The sequence below is a fragment of the Sapajus apella genome, unplaced genomic scaffold, assembly GCF_009761245.1.
Source record: "Sapajus apella isolate SASKATOON/1434 unplaced genomic scaffold, GSC_monkey_1.0 scaffold16, whole genome shotgun sequence".
Classification (NCBI taxonomy): Eukaryota; Metazoa; Chordata; class Mammalia; order Primates; family Cebidae; genus Sapajus; species Sapajus apella.
In genome coordinates this window covers 12,385,539-12,403,682 of record NW_022436956.1, presented here as the reverse complement: position 1 = coordinate 12,403,682, position 18,144 = coordinate 12,385,539, and the positions used below count along the sequence as shown (strand labels likewise).

The window sequence follows — 18,144 nt, the reverse complement described above, 5'->3', positions numbered from 1 at the left end:
AAATGTTAATAATTCCAGTGTTAATACTTCCTCCTGTGATCTCCAGTCACAGAGGTGGAAGTTGCTTCTTATACTTACTACCCTTATGATACTTGTGTTTCCTTTTCAAGTTTTCAGTTAATAAATCTTCATTTAAATTATTTCCATTTTAATAACTGGCATGGCTTCTGTCTCCTTACTGACACTGACTACCACTCGTGTTTACTATTCTAACCTTTAGTCACTCCAAATAAGAATACTCAGGATAGCCATTACAAGGGGGGAAGGAGGAAGACCAAGCCCAGAGTGTCCCACGCTCTAAGTGTGAGTAGTCTGTGCAAGTAGCTGCTAGATTGACAGACTCCTGAATCATGTAGGGACCACTAGCTTTCAGAAAAGCCAGTTAATATCTTTTCTGGATAGTGCAGAAAGCACTTGAAGAGTCTGAAGAACTACAGCATCATTTCCATTGACCAGTACATGAGAAAGTGGACAAGTGTGAAGGACTCAGTGTTGATTCTATAACATATTCTGGAAGCTATTAGGACTAAATCCTTCTGCTTAAAATTTGTTTGCATGTTTGCAGTTGCTATAATAATACTTTGTGTAATATACTGAGCAGAGTAACACTAATGGTTTCAGCTACCTTGATTTTATTTTTTCTACAGACATTGAGATCCTACTGTGCACTCATAAGACAAGGTCCCTGATGCCAAAAACAGTAAAAAAAAAAAAAAAAAAAAAAAACTAACTCAAATAAAAAACCAAATAAAAAGTGCTAAAGCTGGGTAGTAAGGACATTTTCCAGTTTCCCATGTTTCCTATCATTAATGAGGCAACTGATATTGAAGCACTCTTTTTCCCTTTTTTTTTTTTTTTTAACTATTTTGTCTCGCTCTGTTACCCAGGCTGGAGTGCAGTGGTGTGATCCCGGCTCACTGCAACCTCCGCCTCCCGGGTTCAAGCAATTATCCTGCTTCAACCTCCTGAGAAGCTGGGACTACAGGTGCGTGCCACCATGCCTGGCTAATTTTTATACTTTTAGTAGAGACAGAGTTTCGCCATGTTGGCCAGGCTAGTCTCCAACTCCTGACCTCAGGTGATCCACCCACCTTGGCCTCAAGTGCGGGGATTACAGGCATGAGCCACCGTGCCCCGCTGGAGTATTCTTTTTCTTTTCTTTTTTGAGACAAGTTCTCACTCTCACCCAGGCTGGAGTGCAGTGGCATGATCTTGATTGACTGCAGCCTCAACCTCCTGGGCTCTGGTGATCCTGCCACCTAAGCCTTCCAAGTACCTGGGACTACAAGCACGTGCCACCACACTCAACTAATTTTTTAAATTTTTTGTAGAGGCAAGGTTTTGCCATATGATAGCCCAGGCTGGTGTTGAATTCTTGGGCTCAAGCAATCCTCCGTCTCAGTTTCCCAAAATGCTGGAATTACAGGGTGAGCCACTGCACCTGGCCTCGAAGCAATCTGAAGACAGTTATTCAAATCTACTTGTTGTTTTAATGTGAACATAGTTCCTAATGCTTCCTTTTTAAATTCTTTCTGAAACCTTTTTTGATAGTAAAATATTCCACCCATACAAAAATGTTCAGCTTAATGAACTTTGACAAGATGAACATCTGTATAACCACCATTAAGGTTAGGAAATACAATCTCAAAAGCATTGTTCTCCCTACCTGCCAGAACTCACCACAATGCTCATAACTTTATGGAAATCACTAAGTGGGTAGTGATTCCCATAAAATTGCTTTTTTGCTTTTTTTCATAGTTTCCTCCACTAAGTATGCTTAAGACACTTAGCCTGTCTTTAATTTATATATAAAAAGCATACAGTATGTATTTTTTCCGGGTCTTCGTTGTTGTTCAAAACTGTATTTTTAGTATGCTTCCATATAGTTACACGTAGTTGTATTTCATTTATTCTCATTGCTGGGTAGTATGCCAGTATAGGAAATACCATAATCTAATTAACCATTCTATTGTTGACGGCTAGTTCAGTTATTTCCAGTTTGTATGCACAGGAGCATGCACTTCTTAGGGTAAATACCTAAAAGTGAAATTGCTGGATCCCCAGGTATACATATCCTGGCTAAGGTCAACCCATTTTCCAAAATGGTTGGTTGCATCGGTTCTCACTCCCGCCAGCAGAAGGTGAGGGTTCTTCGCCCTGCATCCTCCCCAGCACCTGGACGTTGCCAGACGTTTCAACTTAGATCTTTTCGACTCAGCTTACAGTAAGTGTAGTATTATCCGTTGTGGTTTTAACTGGCAATCTTTTGATTATTAATGAATTAAAGCACCATTTCAATACACAGATATCGGCCATTTAGATTTCTCTGGTGTTTGTGAAATGCCTTTCCATCTACCCATTCTTTAATAGGATTCCTTTTCTTCTTGCTTTGTAGGAGTTCCTCGCGTATCCTAGCAGTTTTATTTGTGGCAAATAAAACCCCCGGGCGGCCTCTGCCCTCCCGCGCTGGGAAGTCCAGGTGGCGAGGCAGCCTCTCCGGGGGCGCCCGGGCTCCTCCGGCTCTGCCCCGACGTCGTTATCACGGCCGTTTGCAGCGCCGGGCCAGGGCCAGGGGTGCCGTTCGGGACGTGGGGTCCTCGGTGGGGTCCCGCCCCGCCCAAGCGGCGCAGGCGTCTGTGTTGCCCGCGGTCTCCAGGGCAGCGCCGGGGCGGGCGGGGGCCCGAGCGGCGGCGGCGGCTGCGCGGGAGGATGCGGGACCGCCGAGGAGCGCCGGGCAGGTGACGGGCGGTGGCCTCTCGGATCCGGGGTGGGCGGCGCGCCCGGGGAGGGAAACGCGAAGGGCTGACTGGGGTTGGGGAGGACAGGAAACAACCGGAGCAAGCTGGGGAGGAGCGGGCGCGAGAGCCTTTGGGACAGAGTGGGGAGCGACAAGGGGGCGAGGCTGCGCCAAGGGGCCGGGAGACCGCGATCTCAGGATTCGGCGTCCGGGCTCCCAGAGCAGTCCTGTTCCCGGTCAGTCAGGACCGGTCGCAGGCACCAGGCCCACCGACCTGTCACTTCCGGGACCTCCAAACGCCCCTTGTGGCGGGTCGTGTCCCTCAGGAACAAGCAAAGGTAGAAAACAAACCCAGCGCCTCTACTGGGCAGCTTCCGGCCGGTTTCAAACCAGGGTTCCTTTTTCTTTACGATTCACCTTAGTGAGCCCAAGCAGGGTTCCCTTTCCCCTCCAGGAGAAAGCTTGTTTGTCCCATGCTAGTGGGCTAGACTCGTTACAGGGATCCCTGCGGGGCTGGCCGCTTCTTAGTCCCTAGGTGCCATCTGATCTATCCCCGTCTTGTTTATTTAGGAGACCGGTCGCCTCTCTTGGTCAGAAATTTCAGTGGCACAACCCCTTTTTTTTTCACTGCACGGGAGAAGGAAGCCACATTCATTAAACTTAAATGCCCACCTTCTAACTTATTCAAGCTGCTAGCTGTTCCTTCTTCAACCTCATGTTTTCCTAAGATCAACCCTCCACAGAAAACTCTGCTTCTGTGGCATTTGGCTTTGCTTTTGCATACTTTAGCAAACTTCAGGAATCTGTTAACATCAACAAAATTATCTTCTGTGGTTACTGTTTTATTATTTATTCATTCTAAAAAAGCTTCGTCTATTTCATTTAAGAAGAGAAGTTCAAGGGACTGAATTATTTTAACAGTAATTCTAAGTTGCACTATAACGCTTAAGCTTGCTCCTCAAGATGTCAAATTCGGTGACCTTAGCTCTTCCACTAAAACCAGTGTTTGTACAAACTCTTAGTTAAAACATGTTAGTATTTGATAGATTTGCTGCTTTCTTGGCACGTCCTAAAAAGCAACAATTGAAATAATCAGGCAGAATGTAATATGTATTTTTAAAATAAGAGACAAAATGATGCAACAAACCAGCCTGTAAAATTAGAGAATAATATGTTAGTTTACCAACAGCGCAGACTTGGAGTTAAATAGAAGACTCACTTCATGTGTATTTACATCTGAACGTCACCTGTTGTCTGTTGTTTGCTAAGGTGCTTTCCTCCAAGGAGTTGATGATGTTCCTTGGAAACATTAGCAACAAGGTCAACATTATGAGCAATCCTAGGAATAGTCATAAGGTTGTGTCATTTAATTAAAGTTAGGATTTGCCAAAAGAACAAGGGCAAGCCATTAAGACAAATCTTACAGTAATTTCTAATGGTAAAGATTTCTGTTACCTGACTCATAGAAAAAAAAAGTGGGGGGGGATTATAAAGGCAATGAGATAGAAGGTAGGCCAAAATAGAAATGCCAGGTAGAGATGAAAGGAAGCACAATCCAAAAGCATCGTTTCCTTTCAGTCCTACGTGAACTCAAAGCACCCTTTCTTTTTTTTTTTTTTTTTAGTGGGCGGGGTTTTGCTGTTTCTTACCCTGGAGTGCGATGGCGCGATCTCGGCTCACCGCATCCTCCGCCTCCTGGGTTCAGGCAATTCTCCTGCCTCAGCCTCCTGAGCAGCTGGGATTACAGGCACGTGCCACCATGCCCAGCTAATTTTTTGTATTTTTAGTAGAGACGGGCTTTCACCATGTTGACCAGGCTCTTGACCTCGTGATCCACCCGCCTCGGCCTCCCAAAGTGCTGGGATTACAGGCTTGAGCCACCGCGCCCAGCCCAAAGCACCCTTTCAATAGGTCTTTATAATGACCCTTAGAGACAGTGAAGGTTCACTTGACTCATACTCATAAGTGAGTTGGAAGGGACTCCAGCTAACTCCCAGCTGTAATTCCAGCCAATCTCCCACCCACTCAGCTTTCCCCAGGATGGCATCCCCTTCGGGAATGTAGACCTCCAGCCTCTGCTTTGAATTGCTCAGTGGCAGAATTCACAAGGCCACTAAATCTTTTGTTGAACAGTTTTATTTATTTTTTCTGATAGGGTCTTGCTCTGTTACCCAGGCTGGAGTGCAGTGGCACAGTCTCAGCTCACTGCAGCCTCTGCCTGCCCAGCTCAAGTGATCCTCCTACTGCAGTCTCCCAAATAGCTGGGACTACAGGCCTATCCTACCATGCCCACTAATTTTTTGTATTTTTTTTTTATAGAGATGGGATTTTGCCATATTGCCCAGGCTGTTCTTGAACTCCTGGACTTAAGCGATCTGCCCACCTTGGCCTCCCAAAGTGCTGATATTACAGGTGTGATTGTTGAACAGTTTTAATTATTATTATGGGTTTTAAAAAATACTGGATGAGGTTGATCTCCATTTGTGGCCACCTAAATTATATGTTCCTATCTAGCCACAACCTGGGCATCAGAAAGTCTTTTCCAAATGATGCTACTAGCCAAAATAGGTCTAGGAAAAAAAAGCAGCTTTCCCATTTACAGTTCCAACTATGGAAAACCACATTCTTCTTTCTTCTCCCTTTACTTCTCAAAAGGAAGCCCCTGAACCTGTTTTAATCTATCCACAAATACTACTGAGCATATTTATATTGTTGCTCTGGGCATTTGAAATAAGGCCATCAAAGTACTGTCCATGATTTGTCTTAGTCCAGGCTTGTCTGTAACAAGTGCTTGGAAGCTAGAAATAGGAATCTGCTTCCAAGCAGCCATTTATTTCATCAATAAAGCTGCATTAGATTACTCAGGCTGCTTATGAGCTCTACATCAGATGTGTTTCCGTAGAGAGAAAAACAATTGTTTTTCTAATAGACCTTTCTTATACACACAAAAGGTACGTACAAAAGCCTGCAGATAATACAACCAGGTTCTCTTACTGATTTAAATATTTGATTAACATTGATATTAATAAGATTTCAGTAGTCACAGAGTAACATAAATGTAATTTTTTTCAGGTAATGCCTTTACAAACTACAACTTTTGATATCAGCCAGCTGCTCCTATCAAGAGTATCCCCTGTTAATTTTTTGCATTTTTCAAGATGAGTAAAAGTAAACTAATTCCCAAGCTCTCTATTCAATCTCCTGTCCGTCATACCAACTTAAATGTTCAGTCCACACACTCACCTTTTAAGAAAGAAGACTTATATCAGATTTCAAAAGACTCCTTGGAATCGGATTCAGAAAGCTCCACTCAAGAGAATATGTCCCAGCCTGAGTTTGGTGATCAAATCCAGGATAATGATATGGAGCCCGACAGCTTAGACGAGGAAAGCCCTCCACGGGAAAGCCTGCATGAGGCGGAAGAGGAAGCAAGCAGAAAAGCAGCTCAGATGGCTCGAGAGCAAAACCACCATAGCTGGGACAAGGGCGTGAATAACAGGTAAGGAACTGGCTTGTGTAAGATAATAATGGGCTATAAAATGTATTGTTAAATAATTGCTGGTATCATTTCAAATGAGAGTAAGGGCAAGCTGCCCTAATGAGCACCTTGCGATGTGTGTGAGACAGTTCTCTAAGCAGCCAAGGATAGCTGGGCACCATGTTTTTTCCATCTTCAGGTTTTTTTAAATTAAAAAGTACAATGTGTATTAATAAGGGCATTTGCATTTCTCATACCATTTATCTCCTGTCCATATTCAAGTGTCTCCACACTAGGATCTCACCTGGCAAAAATTCCAGAAGCCTGATATAGAAAAGGATTGGAGTCAGTTGGTCTTAATTTGGTCTAGGTGCTGCCGTTTAGTGTATAATTTGGAATCACTTAACTTTTTTTTTCACTTTAAAAAAATTTATATAGTATTAAATGTTTATAGTAGAGATGGGATCTCACTGTGTTGGCCAGGTTGGTCTTGAACTCCTAGCCACAAGCAGTCCTCCCACTTCAGCCTCTCAAAGTGCTAAGCCACCATGCCTTACCCACTTAATTCATTATTTGGCTCACTTTTCCTTATCTGTTAAATAACCTGACCTGACTATCTCACGGTATTGCTGTGAATGTCAATAAAGTACAAATAATTGGGGGTAGAATCTTACCTGGCCCATTCAGAGCTAGTAGAGGTCTACCTCCCAGGGCTTGTATGATCATATAAAGATTTAATCTAATAACCAGAATTTATGAGATTTGACTTTGTGCTATGAGCTACCCAAAAATGTAAGGGATTATAAAATGATGTGGTGATATTACTTTGTTACAATTGAGGCACTAATGATATGAGAGAGTACAGAAGAAGGCAAGGGGAGTTTTAGTGTGACGGTGAAGTGCATGGCGTCTGAAGCAGACCATCTGGGTTCAAATAGTGGCTCTGCCACTTACTAGCTGTATAACCTTAGCCAGGTCCGATTAATGTTTCCGTGCCTCAGTGTCTTCACAGTAAAAATGGGATAATAACAATAGTTAACCAGTTATCATAAGGCTAAAATAAATATATATAAAGTGTCTAGAATAGTGACTGGCTCCTTATAAATTATATTGTGTTAGAGTTTTTTTTTGGTGTGGGGGTGACAGAGTCTTGCTCTGTCACCAGGCTGGAGTGCAATGGCTCAATCTTTGCTCACTGCAACCTCTGCCTCCCGGGTTCAAGTGATTCTCCTGCCTCAGCCTCCCGAGTAGCTGGGACTACAGGCGAGTGCCACCATGCCCAGCTAATTTTTGCATTTTTAGTACAGATGGGGTTTCACCATGTTGGCCAGGATGGTCTCAATCTCTCGACCTTGTGATCCGTCTACCTCGGCCTCCCAAAGAGCTGGAATTACAGGAGTAAGCCACTGTGCCTGGCTGATTTTTTCTTTTAATTCAGGCTGAAATATATTAAAAGTTTATTGAAGGGCCTAGAACTTAGACAGAGTCTTGAAAACAAGCTAAGATCTGGATAATAGAACAGAATGGGAGTGACATGTTTGTGGCACATTAGGGAGCCCAGCTGGATTGCAGAGGATTTGTTTTGAGTGTAGGGAAAGTAGACTGAATATGGATCTGATTATAGGGGCCTTAAAAATGTGCTTATAGTATTGGAAGATGAATTTTCAGGTCTTGAAGTATAACCATCCTACCAGAGATGAGGATATTGAGTCTTACAGAGCTCAAATGGCTTGTCCTCTAGATACAGTCACTGCCAGGGATCCTGTGGAGACAGAAGTAGAGCCCTGTCCTGAGTCTTTTCTTTCTTTCTTATGTTTCTTTTTCTGCCTTCCTTTTGTCTTCCCCTCCCTTTTTTCAGTGGGGATATCTAGTTGAATCAGTCTCATAAGTGTTTTTTAGTGATATGTCACAGTAAAAGTGATAAGAGCTGTCACCAAGGTGCTGGAGGCAGAAGAGGCATGTGGGACAGCTTCAGAGAGACAGACACCCTTGATTGGACTGAGTTGGGGAAGCCAGGTAGAGAGAATACAGGTTCCTGGGGAGGGCAGTGAGATGCAGCAGTGTTTAAGGAAGATTATTCTGCAAGTTGGTGCATTTTGAATGAGAGAGTAAACACACAACGGGCAAAGAGACTACTGGATGGATATGACAGTCATAACAGTGATATCACTTTTTAAAAGCCTATCTTAGTTTCACTCAATTCTCCATCGCAATTTCGATCCGGTAGGGAAGATGCTGCTTTTCCTATTTCACAGATAAGGAAAATGAGGCTAGCAGAGAAGAAGAAACTTGTCTAAGGTTATAGTGCTTGGAGGATGTCCTTATCTTGTTACTGATGCTGTTTTTTTTTTTTTTAAAAATCATGTGAAAATTCTAACCTATAGAAAATTACAGAGAAAAATACAGTATGACCCTTACTGCCATATTTGTTTCAGACATATTTTTAAAATTCATACTTTATTACAGATAAAATTTCCTTGTACCCCCTTCTCAAACTCATTCCCCTTCCTTCCCCCTCAGAGGTAATCAATACATACTCTTAAATGAGTGTGCATCTTTCTCGCCAATTTTCCATTCATTTATTTCATGGGTAATCTATAATTACTAGATAAATATATATCTATGGATATATGATGCCCTTTTTATTCAGTCAACATTATGTTTCTGGCATTTTACAATTATGCTTTTGAACTAAGACATGGCCTTGGTTGAATATTGATGAATATTTAGGGTTTTTCCAGTTTTCGTTATTTCATACAGTGCTCTGTGCACGTCCTCGTATGCTTCCTTGGTATGCTGGCAGGAGTTTCCTTAGGGTGTAAGTTCCCAGGAATGGAATTGCTGGTTCATGGGAGAATGGACATCTTCAACTTAACCCATAAGTGCCTGCAAGTTACCAGTCCTCAGAATTACTGTCTTTTTAACCTTTGCCATTCTGATGGGTTATAAAATCCTATCTTATTATAGATTTAAATTACTTTTCTCTGATTACTTGTGAGCCTGAGAATCTTTTTACATGTTTTTAACCAAATGAGATAAATTTAGACATCCTCTTTGGCAACTGGTTATTTTCATTTAACAGAATACCCATGTGAATCTTGAGTATCTTTCTATAGAGTTGGCCTTCTGTATCATGGCTTTCGCATCTGTGGATTCAATCAACCACAGATCAAAAATATTTGGGGAATAAATGGATGGTCGAATCTGTACTAAACATGTACAGAGACTATTTTTCCTGTCTTTATTCCCTAATAATATAGCATAACAACTATTTACGGGCTGGGCGAAGTGGCTCACGCCTGTAATACCAGCACTTTGGGAGGCTGAGGCGGGTGGATCATGAGGTTCGAGTTCAAGACCAGCCTGGCCGAGATGGTGAAACCTCGTCTCTACCAAAAATACAAAAATTAGCCGGGCGAGGTGGCAGGCACCTGTAATCCCAGCTACTCGGGAGGCTGAGGCAGTAGAATCGCTTGAGGGAGGTGGAGGTTGCAGTGAGCTGGAGATCGTACCACTGCACTCTAGCCTGGGCAACAGAGCAAAACTCCATCTAAAAAAAGAAAAACCCAACTATTTGCACAGCATTTACATTGTATTAGGTATTATAAATAATCTAGAGATAATTTAAAATATATAGGAGGACATGCATACGCTATATGCAAATATTACCCCAATTTATAAAAGGGACTTGCCCATCCCTGGATTTTGGTATCAGCAGGGAGTCCTGGAACCACTCCCTCACAGATAACTAAGCGATTATTATATTTATATGTTCATAGTACATATTGTATATGGTACATAGTATTCTACTATCTGGACGTACCATGATAAATTTATTCAGTCACCCAAGGGTGGACTTTGGGATGTTCCCAGTTTGTTTGTTTGGAGACAGAGTCTTGCTCTGTCGTCCAGGCTAGAGTGAAGTGGCACTATCTTGGCTCACTGTAACCTCCGCCTCCTGGGTTAAAATGATTCTCATGCCTCAGCCTCCCGAGTAGCTGGGATTACAGGTATGTGCCACAACCCTCGGCTAATTTTTTCTTCTTTTAGTAGAGATGGGATCTTACCACGTTGCCCAGGCTGGTCTTAAACTCCTGTGCTCGGGCAGTCTCTGCACCTTGGCCTCCTAAAGTGCTAGGATTACAGGCTCCCCAGTTTTTTTTTCTTTTTTTTTTTTTTTTTTAGCAAAACTTTGACTGAAATTTTATATATATAAATAAAAGAATTGACAGGGTTTGGTGATAGATTAGATATGGGGATTGAAGGAACAAGAGAAGCCAAAGATGAAGTGTCCCTTTAACAATAGCTGGCATTTATAGAATGCTTTTCATGAGCCGGCTTCTGTGCTAAACATTTTACGTGTATTATCTCATTTAATCTTTATTGCAGCTTGGTAGATACTGTAATGATCCCATTTTGAAGGTTGCAAATGAAACTTTAAAAGTTTATATTATTCCCATTTATTGCATCTTATGAGTGGTAGAGCAGAAAACTCAGGCAGTCTGACTCCATGGCTCCAAACCCTGTTTTTATCCTGGCTCTTAAGAGATTTATAATCTCCTAGGTAATAAATGGGAGTAGTTTTAGTTACAGAAATGGGGCCACTGAAAAGGAAAAAATATTTTTGCAATGGATAGGTATTTTTGTACTTTTAAGATGAAGAAACCAAGGTAAGGATCCATTAAGTGACCTCGTTTCCTGTTGTCGAGTTGTTTTCTCCTTTTGTCCAGTGCTCAGGGACCTGACTTTAACCCTTGTTCTTACCAAAGACAGTTTAAATACCATTTAATATATTTCAAAATAAAGAATAATGCTTACAAAAATCAAAATTATGGTTAGATTCTTGGTTTTCTGATTCAGAGATCCTCAAATAATGCTTTTTTCTTCAGATTGATTTGCCTGGAAATTTTTTAACAATAAACTATAAACCCTAGGGTCAGAATAGGTTATTGCCCTAGTCATTGTTTGGCCATATAGTGCTTCATATACTGAACATTAGGATGACCAGTTCTCAAGTAAAAAGAAAAACAGAACTGAAGCATTTAGACAAATAATGCCTCAAAAATATTATTCAGGTGAGTGTTTCATTATTGGTCCCTTTCCCTGCCTCATGTTAGTCTTGGAAGCCTCTCAGGAATACTCTTGCTTGGATCTGAGTAGTTTATGAGCCATGAAATAGACAAGTAAATTGATCTCAGACTCTCAATATGAAATTCAAGTAGGCTTTTATTTCTGTAAAGTTGATGGCATTCTGGGAATTGTAGTTCAAAAAAAAAATACTCAAAGCTTGCCTTAAAACCAAAGAAAATTTCTTTCTTCTTGCTTTTATGATCAATAATTTAAAAAGCTGCCTGACAAATCACTTGAGTCCTACACTTGTGTTTTTGATGTTACTAGAACCTCCTCAAAGCAATTATTCCCTTGTATCTGACCAAAGTCAAGCCATAGTTCAATGTATATGGATGAGAGAAAACCTTTTACTTAATGGAATTTGGAGCAGCATTGACTATAGTAAGTAAATGAAGAGTAGAGAGGGGATCTTCACGTGATAATCCTTAAACCCCACTCCAGAACTGGCCTTATGACACTCAGCACTCATGAAGAAAGAGATCTGTGTAATTCCTAGAGCATTAGAAACAACCTCTTCAGTCCTGGGGACTTCTGAAACCTTGTATATTTAAAAAAAAAAAATCAGAGAACAGCCATACACTACTTTATATGTGTGCTTAATAAGGTCTTGTTAACAGGAATATTCACTTAATTAGCTACCATTTGTAAAACTTTTTGCTTTATATATACAGTCTCATTTTTCCTTACAAGAGCCCCTTGGATAGGCATTATTAACTCCATTTTGCAGATAAGGATCTGAGAGCTGTATAGGTATATGTAGTTACTAGATAGTAGAGCCAGAAATTAAATTGACCTCTCTCCAAATGCCAAAGCCTGAGCCACTAATTACAATCTAGCTAGATAATCAAGGATTGAGTTGATAAAGGATTCTATTTCACTATCTAGTAAAAATCAAAACTATGACAATTTCAATATAGATTAAACTGAATCCAGAGTAAATATGCATAAAAAATGATAAAGTTTAGGAAAGTAATAAACATTTTTAGAGGATACTATGTCCTCCGAGTACATAGACATGAATTACGTTTTCCTTTGGGCCGGGAGGTCATAGTAGCCATTATTCTTCAGCACTTGTCCTGGGAAACAAATGTTTTTATGCAGTGGGGTCTCCAGTGCTTTCCTCTCTGATCACCTCAAACCATAGCCTCCACAAAACGGCACATATTCTGCCTAAGAAACCACCTTGCATTAGAAATTAATAGGAGAGAGATAGGCACATGAGGAATTACCAGTTAAATTGAGTATTCAGAATTGTCTGAAAGTAAAAAAAAAAAAAAAAAGGGACTCATAATAATCTGCATTTTGGGCTGTTGCAGTGGCTCACACCTGTAATCCCAGCATTTTGGGAGGCCAAGGTGGGTGGATCACCTGAGGTTAGGAGTTTGAGACCAGCCTGACCAATATGGTGAGCCCCCATCTCTAAATACTAAAAATACAAAAATTAGCTGGGTGTGGTGGCATGCGCCTGTAGTCCCAGCTACTTAGGTGGCTGAGGCAGGAGAATTGCTTGAACCCGGGAGGCAGAGGTTGCAGTGAGCTGAGATCGCATCACTGCACTCCAGCCTGGGTGACAGAGTGAGACTCCGTCTCAAACAACAAAAAAAATCTGTATTTAATTGTTGTATATAATTGTGTCTCTCAGATGCTTTCGTGTGTTGGTTCTGATTAATAATACAAAAGTCAGGGGAAGTATTGAATGATGACTTCTAGGGTTTGAAGAGTGGCACCGGATAACCCAAGGAGACCACAGGTAGAGAAAGACTTAGGGAAGACCAAAACTCAGGATTTTCATTTCCCCCAAATTTCCCAGGCTGTTTGTAGAATGCATGGGAAATATTTAAGCTGAGACTAGACTACTGTCTCTCCATAGGTGGTGTAGAGAATTTTTTCATACTGGTTAGGAGATTAAAGAAGACATTTGAAGTTAGGTCTAATATGCTAGGGCGATTGAGAACATTCTAGAAGCTTTCAGGAGTCAACTTTCATTGCCATTGGCTTCTAACAACATTCATCCACGTTGTGTTCTGTTGTCTTTTGTTAGATTTTCAATTTAAGGCCAGTGTTTTGTCAACTTTTTCCAATACACTACACTACCTGCCATGTTCTAGAGGTTTCCATGCAGCATTCTGGGAGTAGCTACTAGCATTTATTTATTTATTTCTGATCACATGGGAATAGTTATATCAGAGGAGTGACTTTTTATTGCAGATATTAGTCATTTCTGTTTTCTGTTCATTCATTTACTGATAAGCTATGCTTTAGTTACACTGCAACACACTCCTCAGAGCAGGCATGGTGCCATTGTAACAGATGAGCAGTCATAGACGGAAGTAAAGGGTGTGCATGGGCATGAATTGTAGCTATTAAAGGCCGAGCCCCTGTCAGAAATGCTAAAGCCATAGTGACTCCTGGGCTTGTTGCCTCCAGAGACAACCACTAGGTCCTTTCTAGGTTATTTCAAAACTGAGATGCATTATTGTGTTAGAGTAAGTACCTACATAGTGAGTTCAAAACCTCATAAAGTATGATTTAAATTTAAATCACCGACAACGCTGTGAGTTTATCAAGAGGATCAGGAAGACTGTAACAAAATTACTAAAGGGATGCTTTAATTCATGACCTTTGCCTCTTTATTTATTTCTACTCCCTGACAAGTTTGAAAATATATAAAACTTTGATTAATATAACTTTTAAATATATGGAATTAAAAATAAATGATTTTCCCAACGCTTCCATATATTGCTAGGTTTGGCTGATAGGCCCAATCCAACTAATAAAATGATGGATTATTAGAGCTGTTAGGGCTCTTTAAAGTCAGCCCATTCCCTTTATTTATTGTACAGAGGAGGAACCTAAGACCTCGAATGGTGGAAAGACTTGCCCAAGTTCACATGGCTGGCTAGTGGCAAACCTTGGACTAGAACCCAAGTGTCAAGACCACTCCACTGCCTTCTTATGATATCACAGCTGCCTTGCAATTTTAATGCTGCTAAATCTGGCATTTAAAATATAAGAAACTTGGCCGGGCCCAGTGGCTCACACTTGTAATCCCAGCACTTTGGGAGGCTGAGGCAGGCGGATCATTTGAGGTCAGGAGTTCAAGACCAGCCTGGCCAACATGGTGAAACCCCATCTCCACTAAAAATACAAAAATTAGCCACACCTGTAATCCCAGCTACTCAGGAGACTGAGGCACAGGAATCGCTTGAATCCGGAAGGCGGAAGTTGCAGTATCCGAGGTCGTGCCATTGCACTCCAGCCTGGGGGCAGAGTGAGACTCTGTCTCAAAATAAAAAAGAAGAAGAAGAAGAAACTCTACCTAAAGAAAGTATAAGCACCTGCACATTTTATAAATCTAGGTCTCTGTCTCTTAGCTATTATTTTGGAGAATGAAAAACAACACTCAAGCCTTCCATGGAAAATGTCTGGCATTAGCATTGTAAGCTCTCACTGAATGAGACGAATTATGTTTCTAAATACTGTGTCATGCAGCATTTCCCTTGTGAAGGTGCAGCCTTGGTTTCACATGACATAATCTTAATAGAAGTGAGGTACTAGAATTTTACATTGCAATTACAACATGTCTTCTTTAGATAATTTATTTTCATTTAACTCACAGATTGTTCTTGAATCAAGACTGGTGCTATTAAGAACCCAGGAGAAATATCTGGTATTTTGCAGTCACAAATCTGTTATCAAAGAGAAAAAAAGGACTTGGGTTGGAATTATCCAAATTATGTATTTTTATAAATAAAATTCACTAAATAACAATCTAGCTCCTTTAGTGTGATTCTGTAGGCAGTCTTTGACCTTCATTTCATTAAACCATCTTTTTCTATTAAAATGCTTAAATTTTTAGCAAAATAAATGTGTGTATTAAATAAAATTTTCTGAATTGCAAATCACCTTCACAAAGCATTTCAGTATATTTGTGGAACCATTTTATTTCATATGTACAAAAGTGAATTTTTAATCTTTCAGATTTATTTCATTTTATTTACTTAAAAGCTCTTGATAAGAAGATTAAGGTGAGCATAGAATTCAGAAATCCTTGGAAACAGTGATCGGTTTTATAGTTCCTTAAAAAAGCATTAAAAACTTTACACTTAAACAAAAATTGAATTTCCTGTTCATATGCATAAAAGATTTAATGGCATATAAATTGGGAATAATTATTCTGTTTAAAAGGATTAAATTAAACCTAAATCAATAATAACATGTGCAGTTTCAATTTAACTGCCTACTTAAAATGAAGTGACAAATAAATAACAGCTAAATGATTAATAGCAATGCTTTTATTCACCTCCTCAACAGGCAAAATGGCCAGTTACTGAATATTTTATTGTGAGTGCAAAGGATGTTAATTGTACTAGAAACATGCTCTAATTTTAGTAATTTTTTGATTGAATACAATATTGAATATGAGGCTCTTCATTAAATGGAGATTTTATTTTATTTTGTTTGAAGTTATCACAGTAAGTACTCAAATATGGTCCATTAAAGCCAGCAAATATCATGGCATATGCATGTGAAACCGTCCCCCACTCCCTTCCTCTCTGCCTTCGTTTCTAACCTAGGCATCTGAAGAGGAGACCCTGCATCTGTTGTCTGAACGGTAACAAAAGAGTTGTGTACTCATTTTCTGTGTAACCTTTCTATCAAACGGGGAGGAAAAGAGGTGCATGTTTTGTGTGCAGATGATTACTGATGAAAAGGCACTTCACACTCATTTTGTCCCAGTGTGTTGACCTAGACCGTGAAACACAATGGGGCTTCCAAGCACACAAGCTCAGTAAAATGGGGTTCTTCAGTATCATGTTCTATTTTGACCATTAGATTTGTTTTTGTGAAGTATTACAGCTTTCCAGGCTCATGATTTTGCAAAGCATAACCTCCTATTTGTCTCAACATATGGTTTCCATCCAGAAAGGGGAGAAAGAGGATGTTTTAAGATAGTCTTTTCAGGTGTAAATGGTGTGACATAATTAAAACTCTTATAAGAGCCACATCTTCAGGCTCTACCCTTATATATACACATTCTTAGAGCTTCTCTGATTCAAAAACATTTTTCTCAGCCAGAGCAACTCATTTCCTCTGGTATGTTTCTAAACCCTTTGTATTTTCTAGGTTCCACTTAAAACATCAGTTTTTATTTATTTATTTTTTTTAGCCGGGGTCTCGATCTGTGGCCAGGCTAGAGTGCAGTGGCACGATCTCGGCTCACTGCAATCTCTAACTCCTGGATGCAAGTGATTCTCCTGCCTCAGCCACCCGAGTAACTGGGATTACAGGTGCGTGCACCATGCCCAGATAATTTTTGTATTTTTAGTAGAGACAGGGTTTCACCATGTTGGCCAGGCTTGTCTTGATCTCCTGACCTCTGACCTCGTGATCGGCCTGCCTCAGCCTCCCAAAGTATTAGGATTATAGGTGTGAGCCACTGTGCGGGGCCTACAGCCATTTAAGAATGGAAATTTGCTGAGGCTAGAAATTACAGCTTTTTCAAAAGGTCTAAAGTAATTTAATTATGCCAGTTTTACCTTATTTGTCATCTTTAGCAATTGTTAAAATGTTTCATCTTGTGAAAGTACTGACCTTTCTTATTGCCATTTCCAAATTGTGGTTTGGCCATTCTCCACCGTGCCTAAGTGGTGATTAAAAACTAGATTTTTAAAGACGGATGTTAATTCTTTCAGGCCACTAGGGTACCACTTAGTGTATCACAAGACAACTTTGTGCCCTGGAAATAAGCCCTGGGGAGAGAAGAATCCCTTGAGATCCATCACCAGAAGTATAATACCTAACAAAGGTGTTATGTCATGGGGACTGAATGTGACGCACAGCAAGCAAGGCTAATGCTGGAGCTCTCTGATCTGCGCTTCCACAGCTGGTCCTCATGGAACCCTTACTCTGTGCCAGGGACATAGTTCTATGCATTTAGATGTATTAATTCTTATAATCCTCTCAATAACACTATGAGGTAGGTACTATTATTATTTTTTAGTTATTTTATTTTTATCGAGACAGAGTCTCACTGTGTTGCCCAAGCTGGAGTGCAGTGGCATAGTCATGGCTCACTGCAGGTTCGACCTCCAGGGCTAAGCCATCCTCCTGCCTCAGCCTCCTGAATAGCTGGGACTACAGGCCCATGCCACACTACCTGGCTGTTGGTTTTGTTTTGTTTTTTGTAGAGATGGGGGTCTCTCTGTGTTGCTCAGGCTGGTCTCAAACTCACGGCTTCAAGTGATCCTTTTGCCTGGACCTCTCAAAATTCCAGGACTATAGCCATGAGCCACCACACCTGGCCAGTACTGTTATTATCCCCGTTTTATTGATGAGGAAACTGAGCCACAGAAGTTAAATAACTTGCCCACATTCACATACTCTGGTGGCACCAGGAATTGAATGCAAGTAGTTTAGGACCCTTGTTCTTAGATGCTCTTCTGTACCATTTCTGAGAACCAAAATAATCCATATTATCATACAGAGAAACAAAGTACCACAATATTACATATGACAGAAGGAGGGCAATAGTCACGACTGCAGAAACTATGCCCTCATCAGCTGATGCTGGTTAAATACATGACCAGTATGAGTGCACCAGTTTTCTTAGCATAACTGCAGAGATGAAAACCAGGAAATCTATTTCCTTAAACTGAAGACTACATAATTTTTCAAATAGTGGGCATTACTCAGTTATTGATTCTTTCATGAGTCTATCACAGAATCATAGAACAGTGGAGTTGGAATGGACTTTGAGATATCATCTAACAATTGAATGTGGAAATAAGAGGCTGAC

The 18,144-nt window shown here is 40.7% G+C and overlaps 1 protein-coding gene across 2 annotated transcripts in view; it reads left to right on the top strand.

The window, feature by feature from the left end:
* The first annotated feature begins 1,986 nt into the window (after positions 1–1,986).
* JHY (junctional cadherin complex regulator) overlaps positions 1,987–18,144 on the top strand; it is a 74,516-nt gene continuing 58,358 nt past the window's right edge. Inside the window, exons 1-2 of one of the 2 annotated variants that reach the window (XM_032285152.1) lie at positions 1,987–2,738; positions 5,810–6,236. In XM_032285152.1, the coding sequence (XP_032141043.1) occupies positions 5,896–6,236 (341 nt within the window). In that variant the 5' untranslated portion in view covers positions 1,987–2,738; positions 5,810–5,895. Of the gene's footprint in view, positions 3,076–5,809; positions 6,237–18,144 lie in introns of both variants that reach the window. The other variant, XM_032285151.1, reaches the window with a different exon arrangement.